General features: G+C 39.1%; 1 protein-coding gene across 6 annotated transcripts in view; it reads right to left on the minus strand.

Moving 5' to 3' along the window:
* Positions 1-2001: 2001 nt before the first annotated feature.
* The window catches only part of Alk (Anaplastic lymphoma kinase), a 374422-nt gene continuing 352225 nt past the window's right edge, over positions 2002-24198 (minus strand). For 5 of the 6 annotated variants that reach the window (XM_072301305.1, XM_072301308.1, XM_072301306.1 and 2 more), the window contains one exon: positions 2002-2408. In XM_072301305.1, the coding sequence (XP_072157406.1) occupies positions 2007-2408 (402 nt within the window). In that variant the 3' untranslated portion in view covers positions 2002-2006. The remainder of the gene's footprint in view (positions 2409-24198) is intronic. The other variant, XM_072301312.1, reaches the window with a different exon arrangement.

The following is a 24198-nucleotide window of genomic DNA, read 5'->3' on the forward strand; positions in this document are numbered from 1 at the left end:
TGAAAGCTGAACCAACACCATAACTACCACTGGGTTGATGCCTTTCTTTCGGAAAGACACTTTGCTTGCGGTGGATGCGAGGGTATACCCTGCTAAAAATTTCTCATGAGAATGACATGTGATCACATGTGCTCTCACGGGAACGGCATGTGATCACGTGTGCTCTCAGGGGAATGACACGACTTCACATAATTCTCCCCCGGGGATTGGACAGGGGAGCCCGTGAGCTCCCCTGGGAGCTAACATGTGACCCGTGCGCTCCCATGAGAGTGTATATGTGACCCGTATATGTGCTCTCATGGGACCCCTCACGGTGTCCCGTGGATCATCATAGAAATTCGGGGAAAATGCTACGGGCCCATATGTGACTGCAGTCTACCACAGAGTGTAGCATCACAGAACTATATTCATGGGAAATGCATACAGGACCTTACAGCGTCCTACAAAGACGTCACCGAACTTGGAAACGGATACAGTGCGACATAACACTGCATCTTTATCTACTTTAGATGCTTTATAGGACAAAACCCTGATAAAAATATTTCCCCTGGGGCTGGACACGAGATCACATCTGCTTCCTTGAGGAATAGCAAGGAAAGCCCCTGTGTTCCCCAAGAAATTACAGGGGATCCCCTATGTTCCCAAGGATGTGAACAGGGGGTCACCTGTGCAACCGAAAGTCTGGGGATATTCAGTCCTGTCCCTCCGTCCCCGCGCGTACCGTAGCTTTAAGGTTCGGCCGGCGGACTTCCGGCTTATCGGTTGTTTTTTTTTTAGTTTATTTATTTTTCAATCCATTTTATTTATTTGTTGATTTTTTTTAATTTATTGTTTTTTTTATTTAATGTTTTTTTTTCTATTTATTGATTTATTTTCTTAATATTTTTCAGGTGCGTTATAGCCAAAAAGATGCTATGGAGCCGAATAAATTCGATACACTACTACGATTTAAATTTAAATAGTTTAACATATTTTATTTATTTATGAAAATACATTTTATTCTACTTATGAATTGTTTATTTTAATCTACTTTATTTTATTTTATTTAGGTATTTATTTATATTAATATATTTTTATTTTATTTTATTCATTTATTTATTTTAATCTATTCAATTTATTTATTGTTTTAGGTTAATTTATTTAATTTTCTTGTTTATTTTATTTCATTTTATTTATGTTAATTTAACTATATATATATATTCATTTCATGCTTTATTTCATTCAATTTCATTCATTCATTTTTCTTTGTTTTAATAAGTTTATATAATTTTTTTTTATTTTGATTCATGTGTTACTCACTTCTTTCTTTCCAAAAATTGATCTAATTTTTTATTATTTTTGTTTTCTAAAACTGGGTAATGTAGAAATTTTCAAGAATATCGTTGCTTTCCATCATGGAATTGGCGCGGCGCGGCGCGGCGCTGGGAATGTTTATGCTCACGATTATCACGCGATCTTCCGGAGCTCCACGGCAGGGGCACTCGGGCGATCAAGGGGGTTAAGTGACGTCGGGCGTAGTTAGTACTTAGATGGGGGACCGCTCGGGAATGACTGCACTGCGGAGGTTTGCATAATGGCTAAGAATTTCTTTCATGTCTCAACCATGCCACGGCTATAGAACAAATTAATTTTCGCGTTTAATCCTTAATCTTTTTCCTCTATGGCTCTGCTAGTAGAGACGGCATTTTGGGCACGGATTAGGGAGCTTCCGATGGGAGCCACTTCTCATGCGAGCCACTTCTCATGAGAGCCACCTCTCAGGGGAATTATTCCCCTGCCCAAAACAGCCTGAGTGAAATTCCCATGAGACATTTTTAGCAGGGAACCTTCTCAAAAACGAGCAAAACAACTGAACCAATATATCCAAACTAAAAACACACACAGAGCGCACATTTGTTTTAATTTCGTTGGTAAATTTTCAATTTCTTTTGACCCTTTCGTTTCACCCTAGGTAAATGTCATCTTTATGAATAATGCCCTAAAAAGAGAATACTTATCTGCGAATGTTAACAATTTATTTGCGGCTCTGACATTTGTGCACCCATAGTAAATGTAGGAACATTATCTACACTCACATTTACATAAGATAGTGGTTGCTTATCATTAATTTCTTTAGGAAGAACATTAGTACTGATAATGTTGTTGTTTCCATTTGGTGGCACATGAGGAAGAGCATGCTCTTCAACTGGAGTCATAGGTGAATCGGCCCCTAACAGTGGCTGTGTTGATTTTGATTCTGGAATCTGTCCTAAATTACCACTCCACGAATCCGCTGGACCTGTTAAAGGTATTAAGTAATCTGGATGGATACATTCTTCATTGCTGGCTGGTCTCATGATGGTAGTGTCATGCTCAGAAGAAGGTGGCCGGTAGAATACAGGTAAAGGGGAACTGATTACATCTGGATCCTGTAAACATATTGAATTCGGTATAAACCTTTTTATGGAGATGTAAAATCTGCCTACGGATTAGTTCACTCACAATGAGAAGTAAAACAATCATTAATATTAACTTCGAAGGATTCAGACTTTCAGCGATTCTACCTTTTTAGCGGCTCTGGTGCTTGCACTAGAGCTGCTATTCCCGACGGTCCCAGCTGGGGAGTATCAACGGACCATGTTACATTGGAGAGACCGCGTGTTGGTTGATGGGAATCGGCGCCATTTTCTGCTGTTTAGGGGGGACTGATTTTATTTTAATTGATATCTTTTTCCTGTGTGCGAATGCTATGTTGTGTAGTGTATTTTTGGAATCATGGTGATACTGTCAATAATTCAAAACGGGTCTGTGCTTTAATCTCGCACTGGAAAAAATGTACTTTACGTTTAAAATTTGAAAATTCAAATCTATAAGTTTTCGCGCTTTTTTCGAAGAATGCCGTGGTTGGAGCTTCCTAGTCATACTACTCGACATCAGCTGATAGCAAACAAAGGTTACCAAGGAAACCGTAAACGCGTAACAACTACCTACCGTCGCCAGAGCCGATTTCCGACGCGAATGCTTTGGAGCTTCCTGCTTGTTTCTATTTCACTCGAGAGGTTGCCAGATTGTGAGATAAATGTGAATATTTTACATGGATTTGAATTAAGAAAAGTGCCAAAAAAGCAACTTATCTGGCAACAATATAGTGCGGGAAGGACGAGAGGCTGCCCTCCTGGGAAAACCCATGATTTAGCCGGAAATTCCATTAAAACAATTGATTCCGTTTGAAGCATCAATTGTATACTAGGCAAATGCTATTTTAAAATAATAATTGTAAATGGACAAAGATGACACAGAAAAGGAAAAAGGTAAAGGAAAGGAAATGAAATGAGGTTATGATTACTAATATGCAATCAGAGAGAATAAAACAAAAACATCAGAGAAATTTATATGCGATGAAAATATAAGAAAAAAAACACGAGTGGGCTCATTGCGATTCGGAACTCGAACTATACTATCGTTGAGCAGTTTTTAGACCCCTGCGCCACCGATAATCTTCTTAAGAGGTAAAGATGACCTTTTGCTACTTCAGCGAGTCAAATCGCGGAAGGAGATCCATGGATTGTCTTTTTCCGCCACCCGAAGGGATGACGTCCCAGTCAAATGCGTTTTTGAAGAAATTATCGATCCCCATCATCGCTTCACCTCCACACATCTATTCATGTGCAAATGATGGCACGCTCCGGCAACAAGGTTCTATGACGAAATCATTTTTGCCTCCAGAGTCTCCAAAATGTATACATCTTAGTGATCAAACGTCCAATTACTGAGAAAAATGGCTCGCGGAGCGAGCCGGAATTCACTCGCGTAGCGAGTGATCGGGGGTCCAGGGGGGGGCAGCCCCTTGGCTGGCCGTGACGGACGCGCAAAGCGCGTCCAGAACGGCTAGTAATATAAAGTTTCGTTTCTTGATTGATTGAAAGGCAATGGTATGCATGAATATAATTTCTTTGCATGCTGGGTGTGTTTAATTTTGTATACCTAAGTACGCGTCAGGATCCAAGGCTTGCAAAAGAAATTGCTTTTGAAGATGTCTAAGAAAAACAAATAGGTACTTAGTGTCGGGTTTACATCATTAAATTCAAAAAATCTGCTGAACAACTCTTACATGGATTTTGAATGTAATATCTGTTGACTTCATGTGGCGAGGATGTTACATCGACAGCAGAACATTCATACCAGCATCTGAGAGTAGAAGTGGTTTTTGCATATATTTTTAGCATTTAGAATGTTACTTCAAAATCCCTTATTAGTCCAGGCGCCTGATGGCTAAAAATGAGGCTATCTGGAATTTTGGGTGCACAGCTATTTATTTTGGGCTAACTTTATGTATTTTGGGTCGCTAAATCCGAATCTGAAGTTTTCCTTTCACGTATATGTGGTGAGCAATTGCCGACATTTTGAAAAAAGGCCTTTTTGCGGTTTTTTAAAAATAGCGGCTACGCATAAGAAAAAATCCCGGATTTAGTGACGTAATTTGGAAGAAAAGGGTATATAAATATGGTAGGATTGCTAAAAAATTGAGGAACCTCGGAAGTCTGAACTCGGAACTTTCAAACGCTTCGGAACTTGGCGGACCGCGGCGAGCCGGACCACGCGTTGACGGGTGCGCCGCGAACAAGAATGGACGCGATGTTCACGCGATGCTGTATCCTCCTCAATTTTTGAGCAAACCTAGCATATTTACATACCATTTTCTTCCAAATTACGTCAGCTATTCAATACAATATGAACTAAATCCAGGATTTTTTCTCATGCGTAGCTGCTACTTGAAAAACCTGCAAAAAAGGCATTTTTAGGCCATTTTTTCAATATGGCGGCAAATGCACACCAGGTACGTGTAAGGAAACTTCAGATTTGGAGTCAACGACCCAAAATACATAAAGCAAGCCAAAAAAAATTGCTATGTACCCGAAATTCCAGGTAGACTTACCTGGCGCCTGGACAATATTTTATGGGACTATACACCGAATTAATCCTCCATGATAATATAATTGTAGGTGATTTTAATATTAGTGAAGTAAAGGGAGTCGATTAGGTATGATTTCGCATCTGGAAACGCCAACGCTAGGTCTCTTGGCAATTTAATGGCACTTTTGAATCTGAAATCTTGTAATAATGTGGGGAATCATCAAGGTAAAACTCTAGCCTTAATTCTCAGTAGTGTTCATGTAGAAGTTAGTAAAGAATCTTACCCTCTTTTGTCTGAGGATAAGTTCCACCCTACCCTAGCCTCCTATTTATGTGGGATTATCAGTAGGTACGTCGGCATTACTAATACCACCAGAATCCAACGTCCCTATTTTAATTTTAAAAAAGCAAACTTCAATTAATTGTATTTTCGCCTCAGTTAAGCAAACTGGGGGTGTCTATTCAATATTACTGATCCAAATGCTGCTGTTGACTATTTTTACTCTGTGTTGAATGATGCAATTTATAGCTCTGTGCCACTAAATATGCGCATTGTTTAGTCCGGTGAAACAGGATTGCGCGAATGGCGCCTTAATTTCGACAGGATTGCGCGAATAGCGAGGGCAGGTTTGCGCGAATGCGTATCATTAGGAATGCGCGAATGGTGTGAGAAAATATTTTCATTTTTCTCTTACAAGTGGCAACATTCCAAAGAGTGCGGCTGATTATTCTCGGTGATCTCAGTCGTCTTTTATCACGGGGAAAAAAGAACTGTGTCAAAATTACAGTGACAGAGAGTAACACTTTTACTTCACACTTTACCAGGCTTAGTACTCATAAGTTCAAGGAATGCTTTGGAAACGTCAATACAGGGTAAGAATGGTAAAGCAAAAAACAGTTTCATCCACCTCCCGGTTTCAGAGTCTTTGTCATTAAACTCCTTGGACAGCACCCCTGATGCAATATTTTTGAACCGCAATTTTGCCCTAGGTGAAAATAGCATCACTTTATAACAATATCGGGGAAAATGCATTTAGCAGCATTTATTGCAGCAATCTCGAAATCAAGAAGTAAAATTTTCGGAGAAAAGTGCCCGTCACATAAGTCGTGGCAGAGTTCTTGAATCGCAGACCAAAATTTTTCGTAACTTGCTCCCGATTTATCAGGTAAAAACCCGAACGCTATATGATGATATATTCCATTTTTGGAAGCTCTCGCGTGCCTACCTGATAAGACAGTTTCAAATATTCGGGCGAGTCTGGTCAGCAACGCCTGCGCTGTTGCCACATGAATAAAAGTAACAGAAATGCACCGTCTTTTACATTCGCGCAATCCTTGACTGTAGGCCTCCTTGTCATTCGCGCATTCCTACCCCGAAAAAAAATTACCTGGACCCCTCCATTCGCGCAATCCTATCGTAGCCGACTTGATCGGCATGGTCAAGTTAAAGAAAAGTATAACGGAATATCGAAGCGCCGCGTCTTGGAAGCCTTGGGCTGGCATCGCTCCCGGAAAATCAGTCGAACCACGAGGTTTTTCATGACACAGCTTGTCACATCCGTCAGTGACATCGCTCGGTGACATCACCAGACACAGCCTTGTCAGAAAGCCCGAGGAATCCCTCAATTGCGTATACCCCAGTCTCGGGCGCCGGGCGACCAAGGTCCACGGGATGGCAACCTAACCTGTTGCTTTCCGAGGATTTTGGAGTCCTGGCGGATGTGACATGCGTGGTCAGGGGATTTTGGTGAGCTAACCGTGGGAAATGACGCCAAGTTAGCAGGCCTGGAGACCCACGAGGAGCCCTCTGAAATCCCCTGAATTGAGTAGTTTCGCAACCTCTAGCCTACGTCTCCTCGCGGTCCCTCGACTTCGCGTCTCTACCCTTAGTCAAGTCCACGAGTAACCCTCGGTCGAAAGTTCGGTCCTACGGTTCGTTCCCGACCCCTCTCTCGCCCCAGCGGTCTTTCACTTTCTTTCCGAGCCTTTGGCTCCTCAAATCGCCCCGTCCCGCGTCTCTACCCGGAGATTGAGCCTTTGAGTACCCCTCCCCTCGCCGAAAGTCCTGTCCTGCGGCTGCATCCCCGACGGCTCTTCCTGCCTGGAAAAACCTCCCCTCCTCCTTGTAGTAGTGTGTCTTTATGGTCTGTGTGTATACCATAGTAGACGAGTTCTGTGTGTAGTAGAGTTCTGTGTGATAGTTGTTTGTGGTCTGTGTGACCTAGTGTCGTAGTTGTCGACCTGTTATTGTTATACCGTTGTACCTAGGTATTGTATTTTACATCCCAATACATTGAGCGGCCACCCCTAGATTGTGATTCATATTCTTTCCCTAGGATACCACTCTCGAGGTAGGTGACCATATACTTAGAGTGATAAGGCTCTTACACCCCCCCTAGACCATCTCCCTTCTCTAGGACTACCCTATCTGGTGGATACTTACGCCCCCATCTGCGATCATCCCCCTATGTGTTCAGCTGCTTGGCCTGAGAGCTGAGCACATTATAAAAAGGTTACCTACCTAGAAAAAAGAAAATGTCTAAACACTGTTTAAATAGGTTTAAGGGACGCAGGTCTGCAATAAAAAGAGCATATAATACAGCGTACAAAATGTATATGGTTAAATTGCAGGCTAACGTGAAAACCAATGTTAAAACATTTTAGAATTACCTATGTGAATGGTGGGAGAAAGCCGTTTGTGTTAAAAGATAAACTAACGCTGAATGGAGTTAGATATCTAGGCGATAACTTAGCATACGGTTTTGCTGATCAATTCTCTTCGGTATCCGTCTCGAAAAAGCAAATTTAGCAATTACTCGTGCAATATGAATGAAAATCTTCCAAGCAACCCTAGTAGCAGCGTTATATAAAAATTATTTAAAAAAAAAAAAAATTCGTCATTAAGTAAGTTGTAAATAACCTGTAAATAAAAATTAAATGATGTTCACATAGAATTTAAGGCCTAGTTTCCATTTTTATCTGCTTGATTAAATCCTCTTTACGTAAAAAATAGGTAATAATTAAGTAAAAAGGAAGAGAACAGGAGGAGTGAATGTCATAATTTCTTTATGATAGATAAATAAAATTTTTGTAAAAAGTACATGAAAATTACTTAAATATTAAGTAATACGTACCTAATTTTTTTTTTTTTTTTTTTTTTTTTTTTTTTTTTTTTTACTACTTCAAATAGCCCTCAAGGGCTAATCCTACGCTTTAAGTCCCATCCCCCTCCGTCCCTACTGAACCAGTCCCAGGCAACAATTGTTTGAGACCATCAAACTCGGGTCGCCTGGCCGGGAATCGAACCCGGGACCTCCCGATCATAGAGCAAGCGCTACAACCACTACACCATAGGAGGCCGACGAAATGGTAAGTATTATTTTGATAATATTTTAGGCCTAGTTTCCATTTTCATCTTCTTCATAATTTCTTGTGTAGGTAAAAAATTTGTAATGAATAAATAAAAAGGAAAAGAATAGGAAGAGTTAATGTCATAAATTATTTTTATCATGTTTTATTCACCTAAATGTTATTCGGAAAAGACGTAATTTTTTGCTAATATTTCAATTGACATCCATCTAAAAAATATATGAACATAAAGAAATTCTTAAACTTTATATCTTTTCACTCGGATAAATTTTTTTCATTTTTTCAGGTCATATTTACATGAAATTTATTTGTAAATTGCGTAATTTTTACGTTAAAATTTCAATTAATATTGATTTAAAATGTGTATGAATATTACGTAAATTTTTTTAAAAATTTAAAAGTAATTCCTTACATAAATTTCTTTTTTTTCCTATTTTCATTATCTAAAATTTATGTGCAAATTAAGTAATCCTTATGCTAATGTTTCAATTAATATTGATTTAAAAATATTATGAATATTATATAAAAAAACTTTAAAATTTATACCTTTTTGCTTACATAAATTATTCCTTTTTTGTATGCTTTTTTAAATAACATTTACGGTTTTTTTAGTGTCAATAATTCTTCAACACATTCTTATATAAATATTATGTTTTTTTATATAATTAACTACTTTATACATTCTTTACATTAACTTTATGTAATTTGTATATAACGCTGCTACTAGGGAAGGTACCGCTATGCATAAAGGTGTCAATGAGCACCCTGAAGTAGATATGTTGAATTTTACATCTATTACGGCGGGTGAAGTGCGGGAAGCATAGCGAAATTTGAAGGCGAAAATATCATGTGGTCCGGACGGAATCCCGTCCTATATCATCGAAGGGTGTGCAGACCTGCTGGTAAACCCCTTAACTCATATTATTAATACACTTCAATTCAATCTGGGGTCTTCCCTTGCAAAGGGAAAACTCCTTATGTAACCCCGATTTTCAAGTCAGGGCATGATTCAGAGTCATCAAACTACAGACCCACAGGCATTATAAATGCATGTGCGAGAGTATACGAGAGAGTTCTTTTTGTTTTCAACCATGTTAAAAATCACATTTCTGTTCGCCAGCATGGATTCATGCCGGGCAGATCGACGGTAACGAACAGTAGTATGAAAATGAGGACTTTGCCAGGTGAAAAATCCAACAGCGTTGCATGATGGTGCAGAAAAATACTAATTAAATTACAGTGTTGTATAGGGATTATTATTCAATATGGCAACGCTGTAAAGTAAAAGTATTGCATGTTGCCCCTTCAATAATCGGGTTATGCAATCGTGCAATGTAGCCCCTTCAATCTGCGGTTTATGCAATGGTGTATTTTTCAAGATGGCGCAGCAGCGTTGCCGGACGGTGCCTTTAAATAAATGATTTAATTATTGGTGAAATTTTACAACAGCGCATCTTACAGTGTTGCCAGATGGGGCAAGAAAGTAGTTAATTTTTCGATACAGTGTTGCCAGATTGTGCAAAAAATTCGGATTTTCGGACTTATAAAAATTTTCGGTTTCGGAAGACCGTATCTTACAGTACACTGAAAAAAAACTTGTCCTAAATTTAAGGAAACATGCATCCTTAAAAAGTTTCCTAATTTCAACACGGTGTTAGCTTGGAACAAGGCAACAGTTATCTCGATCCAAGGTAACAAAATTGTGTTGAGTTAAGAAAACCATGCTTTCTTGAACCACGTATACGTTTTCTTGAAACAGACTCACGGATACTTGAAACGGGAAAACTGTTTCCTTAAAATTAGGAAACGAGGGAATCGCTTCTGTGTCCTAAATTTAAGGATCCATGTGGTGTTGATCGAAGAACCCTGTTTCCTTAGAATTAGGAAACGGAGAGAAGCAAAGCCGTTTCCTGAATTAAAGAATCCATGGAGTGTCGTTTGAAGAGATCAGTTTCCTTAAAATTAGGAAACGGGCATAGCATTTCCTGTTTCCTCAATTTAAGGATCTATGTGATGTTGATCGAAGAAACCCATTTCCTTAAAATTAGGAAACAAAAAAATTACCAAACGCCTACTGAGGAGGTGGATGCAACGTGCCGTACACCACCATGTATTCGGCGAGTTGCTCAAGAGGGGCCTTCCAAATATACCGTCGCTCCTTTGGCGGAAGGATGCATCTACACTTTGAGATGATGAGCCCTTCCGTCCGTATACCACCATGCTCTCTACGGCTTACCTACGTGGAAATTTCGATGCACCCTTACGCCCATGAGTGACATCACGCTCATAAAAAACGTAACGCTAAATTTCCAATTTTTGGAACCCCACTCACTTCTTCCCTCGTAACACTTTTGCGACGTAGGTCCCTATTCTTTCACACGTAAAAACAAAACGGCGTAACTCTCTCCTTGACCATTTCTCTCCGTTAGAGCGTTGCATATTATTTGAACGGTCCTTTACAGAAATCCGAGCGAAGCGCTTGGATGGCGTTATTCGTAAGATCCACTCCACTCCAAACAAATTCAGTATGTTTAAATTTAATCAATTTATCTCTTGTTCGTAAGGGATTTACGCGTCGGAAAGGTGGAGGTTTTGAAAAAACGCAATTTTTGTGCCTTATCAAAAATATTGTTTTCTGTCCAAAATGTCAGAATGCTTTCTAGAAATGCACGGATCAGAGCCAAAGTTCCTTTAATATTTTTCGGTGAATTTTCTGATTCGACGAAAATGTCTTTAAATTTTCTAAACAAAAGCGTGCGTCCGTTAATGTAGGTAAAAATAAATAATGTGAAGCTTTTCAACATTTTACTGCAAGTACACTCTTGGAATCTGGTCGTAGCTTCGAACATTTTTATAAGTGTCTTCAAATCCCAGAAAGCTTGACTCGGCCCGATATGTACTCATTAAAGTAGTACCTATACATGCCTTTATCACCACATCTTTACCGCTATTCCGAGTACATTTTGAAAACTCCATAAAGATCATTCATCTTTTATGTGCCAATTTTATAGCCAGCATTAAATAATCTTAGATTATTTTGTCTATACTTTATTGGAATTTTAAATCATATTTACTTTCAGTATGAGCAGAAGCGGTTCTCACATGAGCCTCTTTGATTTACGCATTAACCTTAATGATATGGGTGTCAGATTGGATAATCGAATGAGTGATAATTTACCTTTGAGAGGCACGTATGAAAATCTGTCCTTTAACCAGACTTAAATAAAAAAATAATTTACTCCATGATTATACTATCTCCGAATGAAAAACAAAGGGGAATACGTTGGTTAAGTTATGGCGGCGATGGCCCACGGTCTTTAAATAATATCTGAGAACCGGCTGATAAACAGAAAGAAAAGGGAAATATGTGGATATTTAATATATTTAAATGATAATTGAGGTAGTATTTGCTAGAGAAACCCAAGTGCTATTGAACGGTAGCAGGTGGGCATCTGTGTAGCCAAAGAGATAGATGCGAATAGGTTTAACATAGGAAAATAACTCCTCGTCGCTCGCGAGGGTAGGATGGCCGAGTGGACTACGGTGTCGGAATTTCACTCTTCCCGGGACAATGTCGAAGGTTACAGGATCAAATCTTAGCCAGGGCGAAACGGAGTTCTTCATCAGGATACCAGAGGGAGCGCGAAGCGCGTCAACTACGTGAAGGAAATCACCCCCGGCAGTACCAACGATAGGGGTATGCGCTTCAACGGGTATGGATAGGGACACTGGGTGGGGAGTCGATTCTCAAGGCAGCGACGCGGCGGGACCGGCCGTATCCTAATTTTAAGGAAACGCTTGCAGATACTGTTTCCTTTTTTTTTTTGAGGAAACGTTTCCTGAAAACAACACAACACTTACTTACTTTTAGGAAACTCTTCGCGCGGCGGTGTTTCCTAATTTGAAGGAAACGTTTTCGTGCTTCAATGTACCCAAGTAGCATTTTGCAACGAAAAAATTGCAATTTAAATGAAATAAAATTTCCAGATGATTTCAACTTTCTTGCAAGAAAATTGCAATTATTTTACAACATCTGACCCCCTCATTGTAAAAAAGTTGTAATTTTTTTTTGCAAAGAAATTTCAATATTGACGACCTTTAAATTTCAACCCCTAAATTTTCCGGGGAAATTATAATAACTCGAACCCATGCTTACCTAATGTCCTACGACGTTTAGCAGCATAAAATACCGGACGCCCTTGAGTGGGCTTGAACCCGACCCGCGAATGTCATAGCGGAGCACTCTTCCACTGTGCTACACGGAGCTGATGATGAGCAGGGTTGAAATCACGCCTGTTAAGGCTGTTATCGCATGCATTGCGTCAGTGCGTGGCTCAACATTCATCATAGATTTGATTAACGCCGTTTTTCTCAGGCTTCTTTCTTTTGCCTATTATTTATTTTTTGTCGTGTTATTTATTTTTTTCATATATTTTTTTTGTCTGATTTTTTTTTCGATATCACGTAATAGGTACTCACACTAAATTTACACCGGTGTAAATTACACCACATACTAACTTGAGAACTTAAAAATATTTTCAAAAAATATTTTTAAAATATTTTCAAAAAATATTTTTAAAATATTTTCAAAAAATATTTTTAAAATATTTTCAAAACTTTCATAAGGAATATTTTTAATATGCATGTTTACAGGCAATATTTTTGAATTATTTTAAAAATATTTTTTGTAAACATTTTCAAAATAATCCTTTAAAATGTTTTAAAAACATTTTGAAAATATCTTAATTACAATATTGCCATGAAAATATTTTGATAAAGGTGACAATATTTTCAAAATATGTTGGGCTATATGGGTTAGTTGAGACATTTAAGTCGAAAAAACTTTAAAACAACTAGAGAATTGGATGCCAGGCACATGGCGTGAATTTGTTACAACATGATTGCACCGAAATTGCAGTCTTTATAGTGCCTTGAAAAAGAAGGTTAGGCAACAAGCATAATCTACATTTCTTGCAAACTTATTGCAATAAAATTGCAACTTTTTAAGCGCCTTCAAATGAACGTATAGGCAACAAGCAAAAATTGCAATCAACTCACAATCCATTGCAATGAAATTGCAATCCATGCTACTTGGGTAACAGGAGTTTTGGTTCAAGAAATCGCGTTTTCGTCGACCAAGGCAATACCGTTTTCTTCATTCAAGACTTCGTTTCTTGTTCACTTTTTTCAAGTATCCAATTTTCTTAGGTCAACACGGCGTCGCCTTGAATTTAGGAAACGTTTTTTTCAGTGTATGGGCCTGGTATCGGATACTGGAGAGTAGGGTCTGATTAGGTGAAATTGAACAATTTTCGGAAAATCAGCCCTCATCCGATCCGTTGCGGACCGATGCGATTCTTTTCCACTATCGAAGATCGGAAAACTGTACTGACCGAATTTTGATACGACTTTTCGTTTCCGAGATTTCGGACTTGTGTAATTTTCGGCTTCGAAAGACCGTATTTTACAGTATGGGCCTGGTATCGGATACTGGAGAGTAGGGTCTGATTAGGTGAAATTGAAAAATTTTCGGAAAATCAGCCCTCATCCGATCCGTTGCGGACCGATGCGATTCTTTTCCACTATCGAAGATCGGAAAACTGTACTGACCGAATTTTGATACGACTTTTCGTTTCCGAGATTTCGGACTTGTATAATTTTCGGCTTCGAAAGACCGTATTTTACAGTATGGGCCTGGTATCGGATACTGGAGAGTAGGGTCTGATTAGGTGAAATTGAACAATTTTCGGAAAATCAGCCCTCATCCGATCCGTTGCGGACCGATGCGATTCTTTTCCACTATCGAAGATCGGAAAACTGTACTGACCGAATTTTGATACGACTTTTCGTTTCCGAGATTTCGGACTTGTATAATTTTCGGCTTCAAAAGACCGTATTTTACAGTATGGGGCTGGTATCGGAGACTGGAGATTAGGGTCTGATTCGGTAATTTTCATTTTTTAGTAGTGTGCGCTTGGAAATGCGTACGGGAACCTTATGTTTTGCGACGAGAGACTGGGATTGGGTATTGCAATGTTCAGATTGATGAATCAAAAATTTTTTTTTTGGGGTATTTACAGTTACAGTTTAAAACAGTTCGCGTTGCATACTATTTATACGAAATCCTTACTATCGATCCAACTGTTGTGACTCGCATCCAGACCCAACCATTTGACAAAGGCCTGGTTTTTCTTGCGACGCAGAATTTTCTCCACCAGGAACGTATCCTTATAGTTGGTGGGTTGGAGTTCTCCGCGGTAGAATTTTCCTTTGATGATCGTATCGTGCGCGTCTTTCAGATCGTACGTGATCGGAACGGTCGGATTGACGCTGACAATCTTGATTTCCGTGCTCCAATTCGGTGTGTATCCTTTCTCGAACATGGCTTTGAGTCTCGAGATCCGGACGTGATCACCGACATTCAGTTTTCGTCTGGCCAAACGTCTCTTTTCAATTTTACTCAGCGGCGGTCCACGAAGCTTTTGCAGGATCATCGGTACATCATTATCAGTGACATCGATTGGTTTCATCCCGATGGTGCGATGAACGCTCCCGTTATATTCACGGATGAGTTTCGGTAATAGATCTACCCACTTGTACGATCCTTGCGCACTGAACTCTTTTCACATCTTCGTTTTGAGCGTTCGGTTGAATCGCTCCACAGTAGAGGCTTTGGTTGTCGAGTACGAGCTGTACATATTGATCTTGTGACGCTTCATCAATGCTTGACATTTGGAGTTGTAGAATTCCGAGCCCATGTCGACTTGTAAATGTTTCGGTGACTTTCCGGCTGCTTTGAGAACGCGTTGCAGAGCATAAGTGACATCCGTGGCCGTTTTCGATTTGAGCGGTTCGGCCCACGCCTTTTTCGAGCACGCGTCGATGACGGTGAGGAGATATCTGTATCCTTTGTTGACCGAGGCGTACGGTTGCATCTCGACGAGATCGGCTTGCCATAAATCGAACAATCCGAGAATCCGTACTTTACGACGCGGATAGTTTCGTCGTGCAGGTTTATGTAGCTCCTCGACGATCCCACGTTTTTCTGCCGACATGATAATTACCGTCAACGTCGTCGTCGTCCGCTCTCTCGATTCAAATGCTGTTTCGATGCTACTATTTTAACAAGACGATTGTAAGATTGTTGAAGTTGGTGGATACGCTCCAGACAGTGTTGACCTAATTTCATAGCTTCCTTCCACTTCCGTTCGGACCATTGTTTGTTCACCGCATCCTCATCGCTTTCGGGATCTTGCACTTGACGAATCCGTTTGTTCGATACGATATAATTTCCGTCGGAATCCAGTGAGAATCCGTCCCCTTTTGGACCGTGGCGGAATTTCGATCGGCCAAAACCGTCCGTGTGACTCATCTCAACACTATTTACCTTTCATTCGATTCACAGCCTCTAGTTGACTGATCCTATTTTCCAGTCGTGATAATTTCGTCTCGAGTCGTTGCGCGATACTTTTGTATTCTTCCATTTTCTCCAAACAAAGCTGTGTCGAATTCATAGCTTCCGTCCACCTCGAGTCTGTTCATTGTTAGTTCACGGCGTCGGTATCCTCTTCGGGATCTTGCAGTTGTCGGATCCGTTTGTTGGATACAAGATAATTCCCGTCGGGGTCCAGTAAGAAACCGTCTCCTTTGAGACCTTGCTTCGTGTTGCGAACGTAAGTCCCTTTCGATCTTCCAAACCGGTCGGTGTGACTCATTTTTGTGCGGATCCTATATTTAGTGGATGTAATCCGCTTCGCGAAGCTCCTCGACGATACTCAGAATTTCACGATCGTGATCGGTGTGACCAGCTTGTTTCGAAGGTACAAGTAAAACGAGACTTTGGACCAATTCGTTCGGATCGTCCCAATAGACGAGTTCCCGTTTCGCACGATGAATTTTGATACCGGAGCCTTTCTTCAGTTTTTTACGCGATGACTTCCTCGTTGATCTCGGAGTCGATGTAGCGAACAAAGGTTTGATGAGATCGCGGTATTTTTGACTGCGGTTCGAGTTGGGTCTACCGTGTGGATGATGATCCCTCCGATGCGCATTGGTGAGCGTAACTACTCGTTGGAATTTAGCGCGATCGTCTGCTGTGTAATTACGCGGATGTTTCTTAAAAAGGAGCTCCAAGAACCCGGGTGTCGGTTCGAACACCTCATCGCTACCGTCCAAGATTAGTCGTCCGTCCGAATCGAAACTTATGGTTCGGTTTCCGATGAGAAAGTTTCCGTTGATCGCTTTTCGCACACCATACGCGGGATCGGATTGTTTCGGATGTTTTTCCAGATAGTCCAAGTAGAATTGTACGTTCGGGGCAGTGATTGTGTCTCGAGAATCGACGTCGTCGTCTTCCGTGCGACCCGTTGTTTGTTCTTTATCCGTTGCGTCTTGGAACGATTCATCATCATCATCATCATCATCATCCTCCTCCTCGTTTGAGTCGTTATCATCATCATCATCATCATCATTGTTCATATTTTTCAGTGATCCGAACGAAGCAAATAAACTATCAACAAACATTGTTTTATCTTTCGTTTCCGATTTTGAAGGTTCGATCTTGGTTTTCTTTTCCTGAGGAGCAGCAACAAGTGCGGGTGTTGACGACGAGACAGTTTTCTGCAACGCTGCGAGCGGATCTGTCAACGGTTTGAAAACTTTCTTCAACGTCACCTGAGCGTCCGCCTATCCGGTGCGAATGGTATTTAACTTCCGTTTGATATCTTGACGGATTTTATCGATACTACCGTATTTCTGAGCGATCGTCGACAACGATAAGTTATCCATCTTGTACAATATAAGTATCGAAACCTTTCCGGTACCTTCCCTCGTTCTTATTACTATCTTTATCGATGACTAAAAACCCGTACTTGTCCTGCCAGCACACCGAGCAGATGTGTCTGAAATCTTCGAACGTGAAATCTGTGTTGACGCGATCGTCGTAGATGTGTCGCAAGTTTGTATTGTCCTGTTTGAAAACTACGAGCAGGTTAGCGTTATCGCGAATCACGCGAAAATTTCAGAGCGAACAAGTGATACTATTTTTTAAGCTCTAAGTTTTCTGAGTTTGTCACAACAGAAAATCTATACTATCTTTACGTTTGCTAGATTCTGTTCATTGAAAAGATTTCAGAGTGAACAAGTGAAAACTATTTTAAACTCGAGGTTTTCCAATGTCATCAAAACCTAGACCGATGAACTTTCGCTCGGAGACAAATTTACACTTTTCATAACCGAGTGAAAAGAAACTGTAAAGTCATAATTTACCTCAGGGTAAATATAGTAGTAGTATTCGTTCACCACCAAACTCGGTTACACTCGGAGAAAGTGTGTAGTCATGATTTAGATCAAAGTTAATATAGTAGTATTTCTTAATCACCAGATTCGGTTACACTCGGACAAACTGTGTCGTCGTAATTTAAATCAAAGTAAATATAGTAGTATTTGCTAATCACCAGACTCGATTACACTCGGACAAACTGTGTAGTCATAATTTGTAGTAGTAATATAAAACTACGCTTTCATACAAGTGGGAAAAATTAACAATTCTAGTCAGGGAACGTATAAATAGTGTCGAGGAAGTGTGATCGATCATTTCAAAACAAGAACTCGTCAAGTATGGACGCTCCAACCCTCAAATCACAATCGATTAGAGCGATGAACGCCTTGGACACGGTATATGAGGCTCTCTCTTTCAAGATTCCAGGAATACGAGCAGAGCTTTAGAACAAGTTTGCCAGACTCCTTTTTCCTGACAAGTTGTTCCACCATCTTAAACTCAGCTCAATAGACACTTACGATCCCGTCGGGTGTTATAGGTTAGTTGAGATAACGGAAAGATTTTGCCATCTCCTAGAACGTGTCGCAGACGAGCATGAAATAATGTACTTCTTAAAGCAGGGGTACAAGAAAGTAGACGAACGGGACTGGAAGATATGCATACTTTTGAGTGCGATTCGCATAGTATTGTGCACCAGAGAGAGGAGAGCGGCTCTCTGAAAAAGACCTAATCCTTCCGCTCCCCAGAAGTCCGGGACGCTCTATGACCGTCGAAAACTTCCTGCTAATAAAATATTACCTAAAAATAAAATGTCTGCCCTTCCATTGTTCGAATACGCGATTAAGCGAATGAGCTTTGAAGAATGCGTATTTGTGAGTTTGTTCGAAGTACCGTACGAGCTGGAAATCGGTCTCAGCGCGCAACTTGTTGCGTTATTGTATTCACAAGTGGACCCAAATCATCACAGGCGCACCCACGTGTGTGACTACGAGTGCGTGCGCGCGCTAGAAGCGATTTTGGAAATTTTAAAATATGAATGGCGCGGCAAACCCGCGTTTTATCGTTCCTTTATGACTGGTTTTTATAATTGGGCTCGAACACATTTGTGCAACAAAAATCTCATTTCATCATATATAGAAACCGAATTGCTGCTACTCGACTAGGAAGTACGGGTTTGCCGCGCCATTCATTTTCAAGAGTTTTTAGAATCGCATCTAAGGTACGCACGCACTCGTAGTCACAACAGTTGGATCGATAGTAAAGATTTCGTATAAATAGTATGCATTCTCTTCTCGGTATCGCAAGGAAGAAATCATGATTGATAACATATTTCTCATCACCATCATCATTGCTGTTGTTGGAGTGAATTCCTCAGTGGTGGAAAACTCATCCGAAGCAAACATCACATTGTGCCCGGTCTATCCGGAAATCAAATGCGCACCCTCTACCTTGACGGATGTTCTTCTATTCAACTTGAGTTTACTGGCGCTCATTTGTTCCGCACCGTACCTGTACTCCAAGTACATATCATCCGACTGCAAGTTCCGTTTCACCAGGATGTCCCGTGAGAAGAACAATCGGAAAGTCGATGATTTAAGTGTTGATTTAAAGTTCGGAGAAGGAGAAGGAATCGATGTTTGTGGTTGACAACCCTCATGTTTTTAGAACGCGTACGTTTTCTAAACGCGTTTGCGTTTTCTAAACGCGTTTGCGTTTTCTAAACACGAACTGTTTTAAACTGTAACTTTAAAAATTTTGATTCATCAATCTGAACATTGCAATACCCAATCCCAGTCGCTCATCGCAAAACATAAGGTTCCCGTACGCATTTCCAAGCGCTAAAAAATGAAAATTACCGAATCAGACCCTAATCTCCAGTCTCCGATACCAGCCCCATACTGTAAAATACGGTCTTTCGAAGCCGAAAAGAGCCTCCCTAAAAATGGCCCCTTTTCGGGAACCCGGAGATTTCATTCGTATGTGGCTTAAATGAAACCTTATGATGAGACAAGCCTCCAGTAAAAATTTTAGCTTGAGTATATGTCTTGTTTCCGGGATACAGCGTTGCAAAGTTGGCATATTTAAGCTTTAAAATTCTCATATTTTTATGGATTTTCTTCCAAAAACCAACTTCAAAAATAACTTTACAATACTTACACGAGGCGCACACGATAATTTATAATATAAAAAGTCTCCAGTAAGAGTTTTGACTCGTGCGTAAGCCTTGTCTTGGCAGTACAACGTTGCTAAGTTTACATTTTTCAGCTTTAAAAAGATCATTTTTTAAAGTTTCTCATTCACAAACCGCTATTACTGAAGATCGAACTGTATTTGGGGGCATAAAATCAACAATTAGTGATACTTGTAGATGCATAGTATAATTTATAAAAGGATACAATAATACAGTGTTGCAAAGTTTTCAACTTGTATCTGGGGAAATGTCTATTTTGTGTTATTTTATTGAAGACAAGATTGAAAAATCGTTGATAAGTGATATTGTGAAGCAAAGAAATGTGGAGGACTTTTGTCAATCCTAGGTGAAAACTGGAATTAAAATGGCACTGTTGCCAATTTTATTTAAGTTTCTCTTAACATTCCATTATAAAATAAGTTTAAAATAAGGATACTTCCAATAATTATCTGATTTTAAAACGTAATCCAAGTGAATTTATGGCATACAATGAATGGCTCAGCATCAGTGTTGCTTTCAAAATCTAAAAATTTCTACCTTCCCTTGGATGTCAATTTTACCTTTTTTTTTAGGCAGAATGCAAAAACAAACATAAACTATGGAAACGCTCGAGTTTTTTAAGTACAAATAAATCTTGATACAGACAATACATTCATTGTTCCTTAAAGGATAGAATATCTTCGACTTAAGAATTACAAATGATGAGAAAGTTAAATAAAAAAAGAAATTAAATAGATAATTTTATAAAAAAAAAGAAATTAAAATAATAAAATATTTAAAATTATTAAAATATTGTTGCATGGATTGGTCAAAAATTATTATTTCGGCATGACTACAAACTATTTTTTCATTAATAAATTGTTAAAGTTCCATTTTTGTTGAGGGTTGTCCCCATAGTATTAAGACCTCTGTGTCACAGTGACAGCATTCCGAAGAGAATAGGACCAGGCTATTGTCATATTTCATACTTGTATTTCAAAATGAATTTAAGCATTCACATTATGATCTCGGCACTGGATGTAAATTCTTGGTAGAATTCGCTGACCCCTCCATTCTGATAAAAAATACATCCATCTCCCAGTGAAATATATCTGGAAAAAAGTATATTCTCAATACGCAACGGTGCAGTGTCTTGGCAGTGCCAATCATGTCAAGCTCGTATATGTATAGAGCATGTTGAAAACATATCTTTGATCCAGATGCCCCAAAATAAACCCATTGAAGTCGTGTTCAACAAGAAAAAATCATAATCCATGCAGAGTTCAAAGTTTTAAGCATTGACAACGCTGTATCACCACCGATTAAAGTATTCTTCTTCAAATACAAACATTGATCTACAGATGACATAAATGGTTGATTTCCTGCCTTAAATCGTGATTAAATTCTACGAAAGTAGCTTCTTAAACACAGAACTCAAAAATATAGACATTTTTAAAGCTCAAATATATAAACTTTGCAACCCTGTATCGTTAAAACTATACTTGCATTTTGAGTTAAATTTTAACAAAAGCCTTAATCTATCATGAAATTTCATCTAAACCCCTAAAACATATCTTTTAGCGGTCACTAAGTTCGTTTTTAAGTTAAGAAACTTGATAAAATGAACATTTGTAATAGGTTTTTATGTCAACTTTGCAACGTTGTTTTAACAGAATTAGTAGTATTAATTTTTCAATAGAAATATGCATTCGATAATAATACTAACATTTGATAAAATTTTACAAAATATCATAAAACATCCAATTGAATCGTTCTCAGAAAATAAGATACCTGAGAATATGAGAATTTTAAAGCTCAAATATGCCAACTTTGCAACGCTGTATCTCGAAAACTAGACGTATACTCAAGCTAAAATTTTTACTGGAGGCTATCCTCATCATAAGGTTTCATTTAAGCCACAAACGAACGAAATCCCCGGGTTCCCGAAAAGGGGCCAAAAAAGGCCCTTTTTTAGGGAGGCTCTTTTACAAGTCAGAAATCTCGGAAACGAAAAGTCGTATTAAAATTCGGTCAGTACAGTTTTCCGATCTTAGAAAGTGGAAAAGAATCGCATCAATCCGCAACGGATCGGAGGAGGGTGATTTTCCGAAAATTTTTCAATTTCCCGAATCAGACCCTAATCTACAGTATCCGATACCAGGCCCATACTGTTAGATACGGTCTTCCGAAACCGAAAATTTTTACAAGTCCGAGAATCCGAATTTTTTGCACAATCTGGCAACACTGTATCGAAAAAATTAACTACTTTCTTGCCCCATCTGGCAACACTGTAAAATGCGATGTTGTAAAATTTCACCAATAATTAAATCATTTATTTAAAGGCACCGTCCGGCAACGCTGCTGCGCCATCTTGAAAAATACACCATTGCATAAACCGCAGATTGAAGGGGCTACATTGCACGATTGCATAACCCGATTATTGAAGGGGCAACATGCAATACTTTTACTTTACAGCGTTGCCATATTGAATAATAATCCCTATACAACACTGTAATTTAATTCGTATTTTTCTGCACCATCATGCAACGCTGTTGGATTTTTTACCTGGCAAAGTCCTCATTTTCATACTACTACGAACTTGTTGCTATTCACTGACTTAATATCTTATGAACTTGATTCTGCATCCAGAGTAGATGCAATTTACCTTGAATTCAAGAAAGCCTTCGATTGGGTACCTAAAACATGCTGTATACTTAATAATTTAATTACGACGTAAGTGTAGTTTCACTGATTTATTGTTGAAATTGCTTGATATAGGTATCTTCACGGAAGAACATCGCAAGTAATATTTGGTAACTTCATACCTCAAGAGTTTTTCAACAATATTGGCGTGCCCCAGGGAAGTAACTGCGGTCCTTTGCTGTTTCTCCTAATGATTAACGATTTAAGTACCAGATTGAGTCAAACATTCTAAAATATTGTTATTTGCGGATGATGTTAAACTTTATAAAGTTATTTTAAATGAAGATATTATTTGACGAATTTGCAAGAGGACCTTGACGGTATTTCGGAGTGGTACACGACTGAAAATAAAATGAATTTAAATGCCAATAAATGCAAATAGGTACGTCATCTTCACGAGAAAAGGTAATTTTCCAGTATTCAATTATAAAATCAATGGAGCCGATTTGGAGAGAGTATATGTGATGAGAGACTGAGGTGTATTATTAGATTGTGAACTGTCCCCTAAATATCATATTGAAAACCTTGTTTCAGCTGGAAACAGGTTACTGGGAATAGTGATCAGGAACACTAAGTGTTTCACGGACATTGCAACTTCATTATTACTTTTTAACTCGTTGGTGGGTGATTTCACGATAACAGGAATAGTTAAAATGTGAAATACCTGAGAAATAAAAGTGCACCAATTTTAACAGGATTTCATTACCTCATTCTAAAGGTATTAAACTTCCTTTTTCCAGCTTTGGCACGCTCTATTTTGATTCAGTGCAAAGTTGAAGTGATTGATAAACAAGCCATTGAATCAGGTATCAGCGCTTTCCGCGGGACTGCTGGAGGTCCACGCAAACATGGCGGCCCTGCCAAATTGTGTCGGTTACGTAACAGACACAGCGTAACCGACACTCAAAAATGTGAGATTAAAGATGATACAAAAGATGAAACTTGGCAATTCTTGAGTTATGAGGTGGAATTAATGCTGCCTTAAAAGTTTTCTAAACTTTGGAGACTTCGTTTTAGTTTAATACTATTGAATTGAGGTTTTTGCGTAGTGAGGAATTAGTGCTACACACGTAAAAATCACTGGTTTTCATAATAATTTAAGTTTTCATTGTACAAAAAACTGACTTATCAGTAATGGTTTTGTCAAGAAGACTTCAGCGAACAATTTGATGGCAGTTTTGAAACTCCTGACTCCATCTGGCGAGATAAACACTGCACTTAATACAACTGCAAAAATTTGTTGCCAAATGTGGCGACACCTCTTTCTTATGACTTTTCTCGCTCAATAATAAACATTTCAGTTCAAACTGGTGATTTTCTTGAACACTAGAGTCTCTTTTCAGCAAATATTGCCAAAGAGTTCATGATCAGTACTGTTACCGCAAATTGCTCTTTTGCTTCAAAATCGGGGTTGGCGACGCGTAACCGACCGGACATTTTCGGCCTTTAAAGTCTCATATTATTAAATATAATAATAATTCATCATATTTTTTAGCATGGATAGGTTCAGGGACATCATTCCTATTGATTAATTAATTTGGTTTTCAATCGTTTTGCCCTATGTCGTTCATAACCCACGGCGACACGACTATTCCTATTATCGTGAAATCACCCTAGTGCGCAGCAAGTTAGAATATGCCTCAGCTATATGGAATCCCTCTTATGCTTCTTACCGATACAGTATAGAAATGATACAAAACAAATTCCTTCGTTACTTAATATTCTATTTTGAAAAGTACATGTCAAGTTCCCCTTCAGTGGGCATGGGGGTGCGAATTGAGGT

Source organism: Bemisia tabaci, chromosome 1, assembly GCF_918797505.1.
Source record: "Bemisia tabaci chromosome 1, PGI_BMITA_v3".
In the NCBI taxonomy this organism is placed as follows: domain Eukaryota; kingdom Metazoa; phylum Arthropoda; class Insecta; order Hemiptera; family Aleyrodidae; genus Bemisia; species Bemisia tabaci.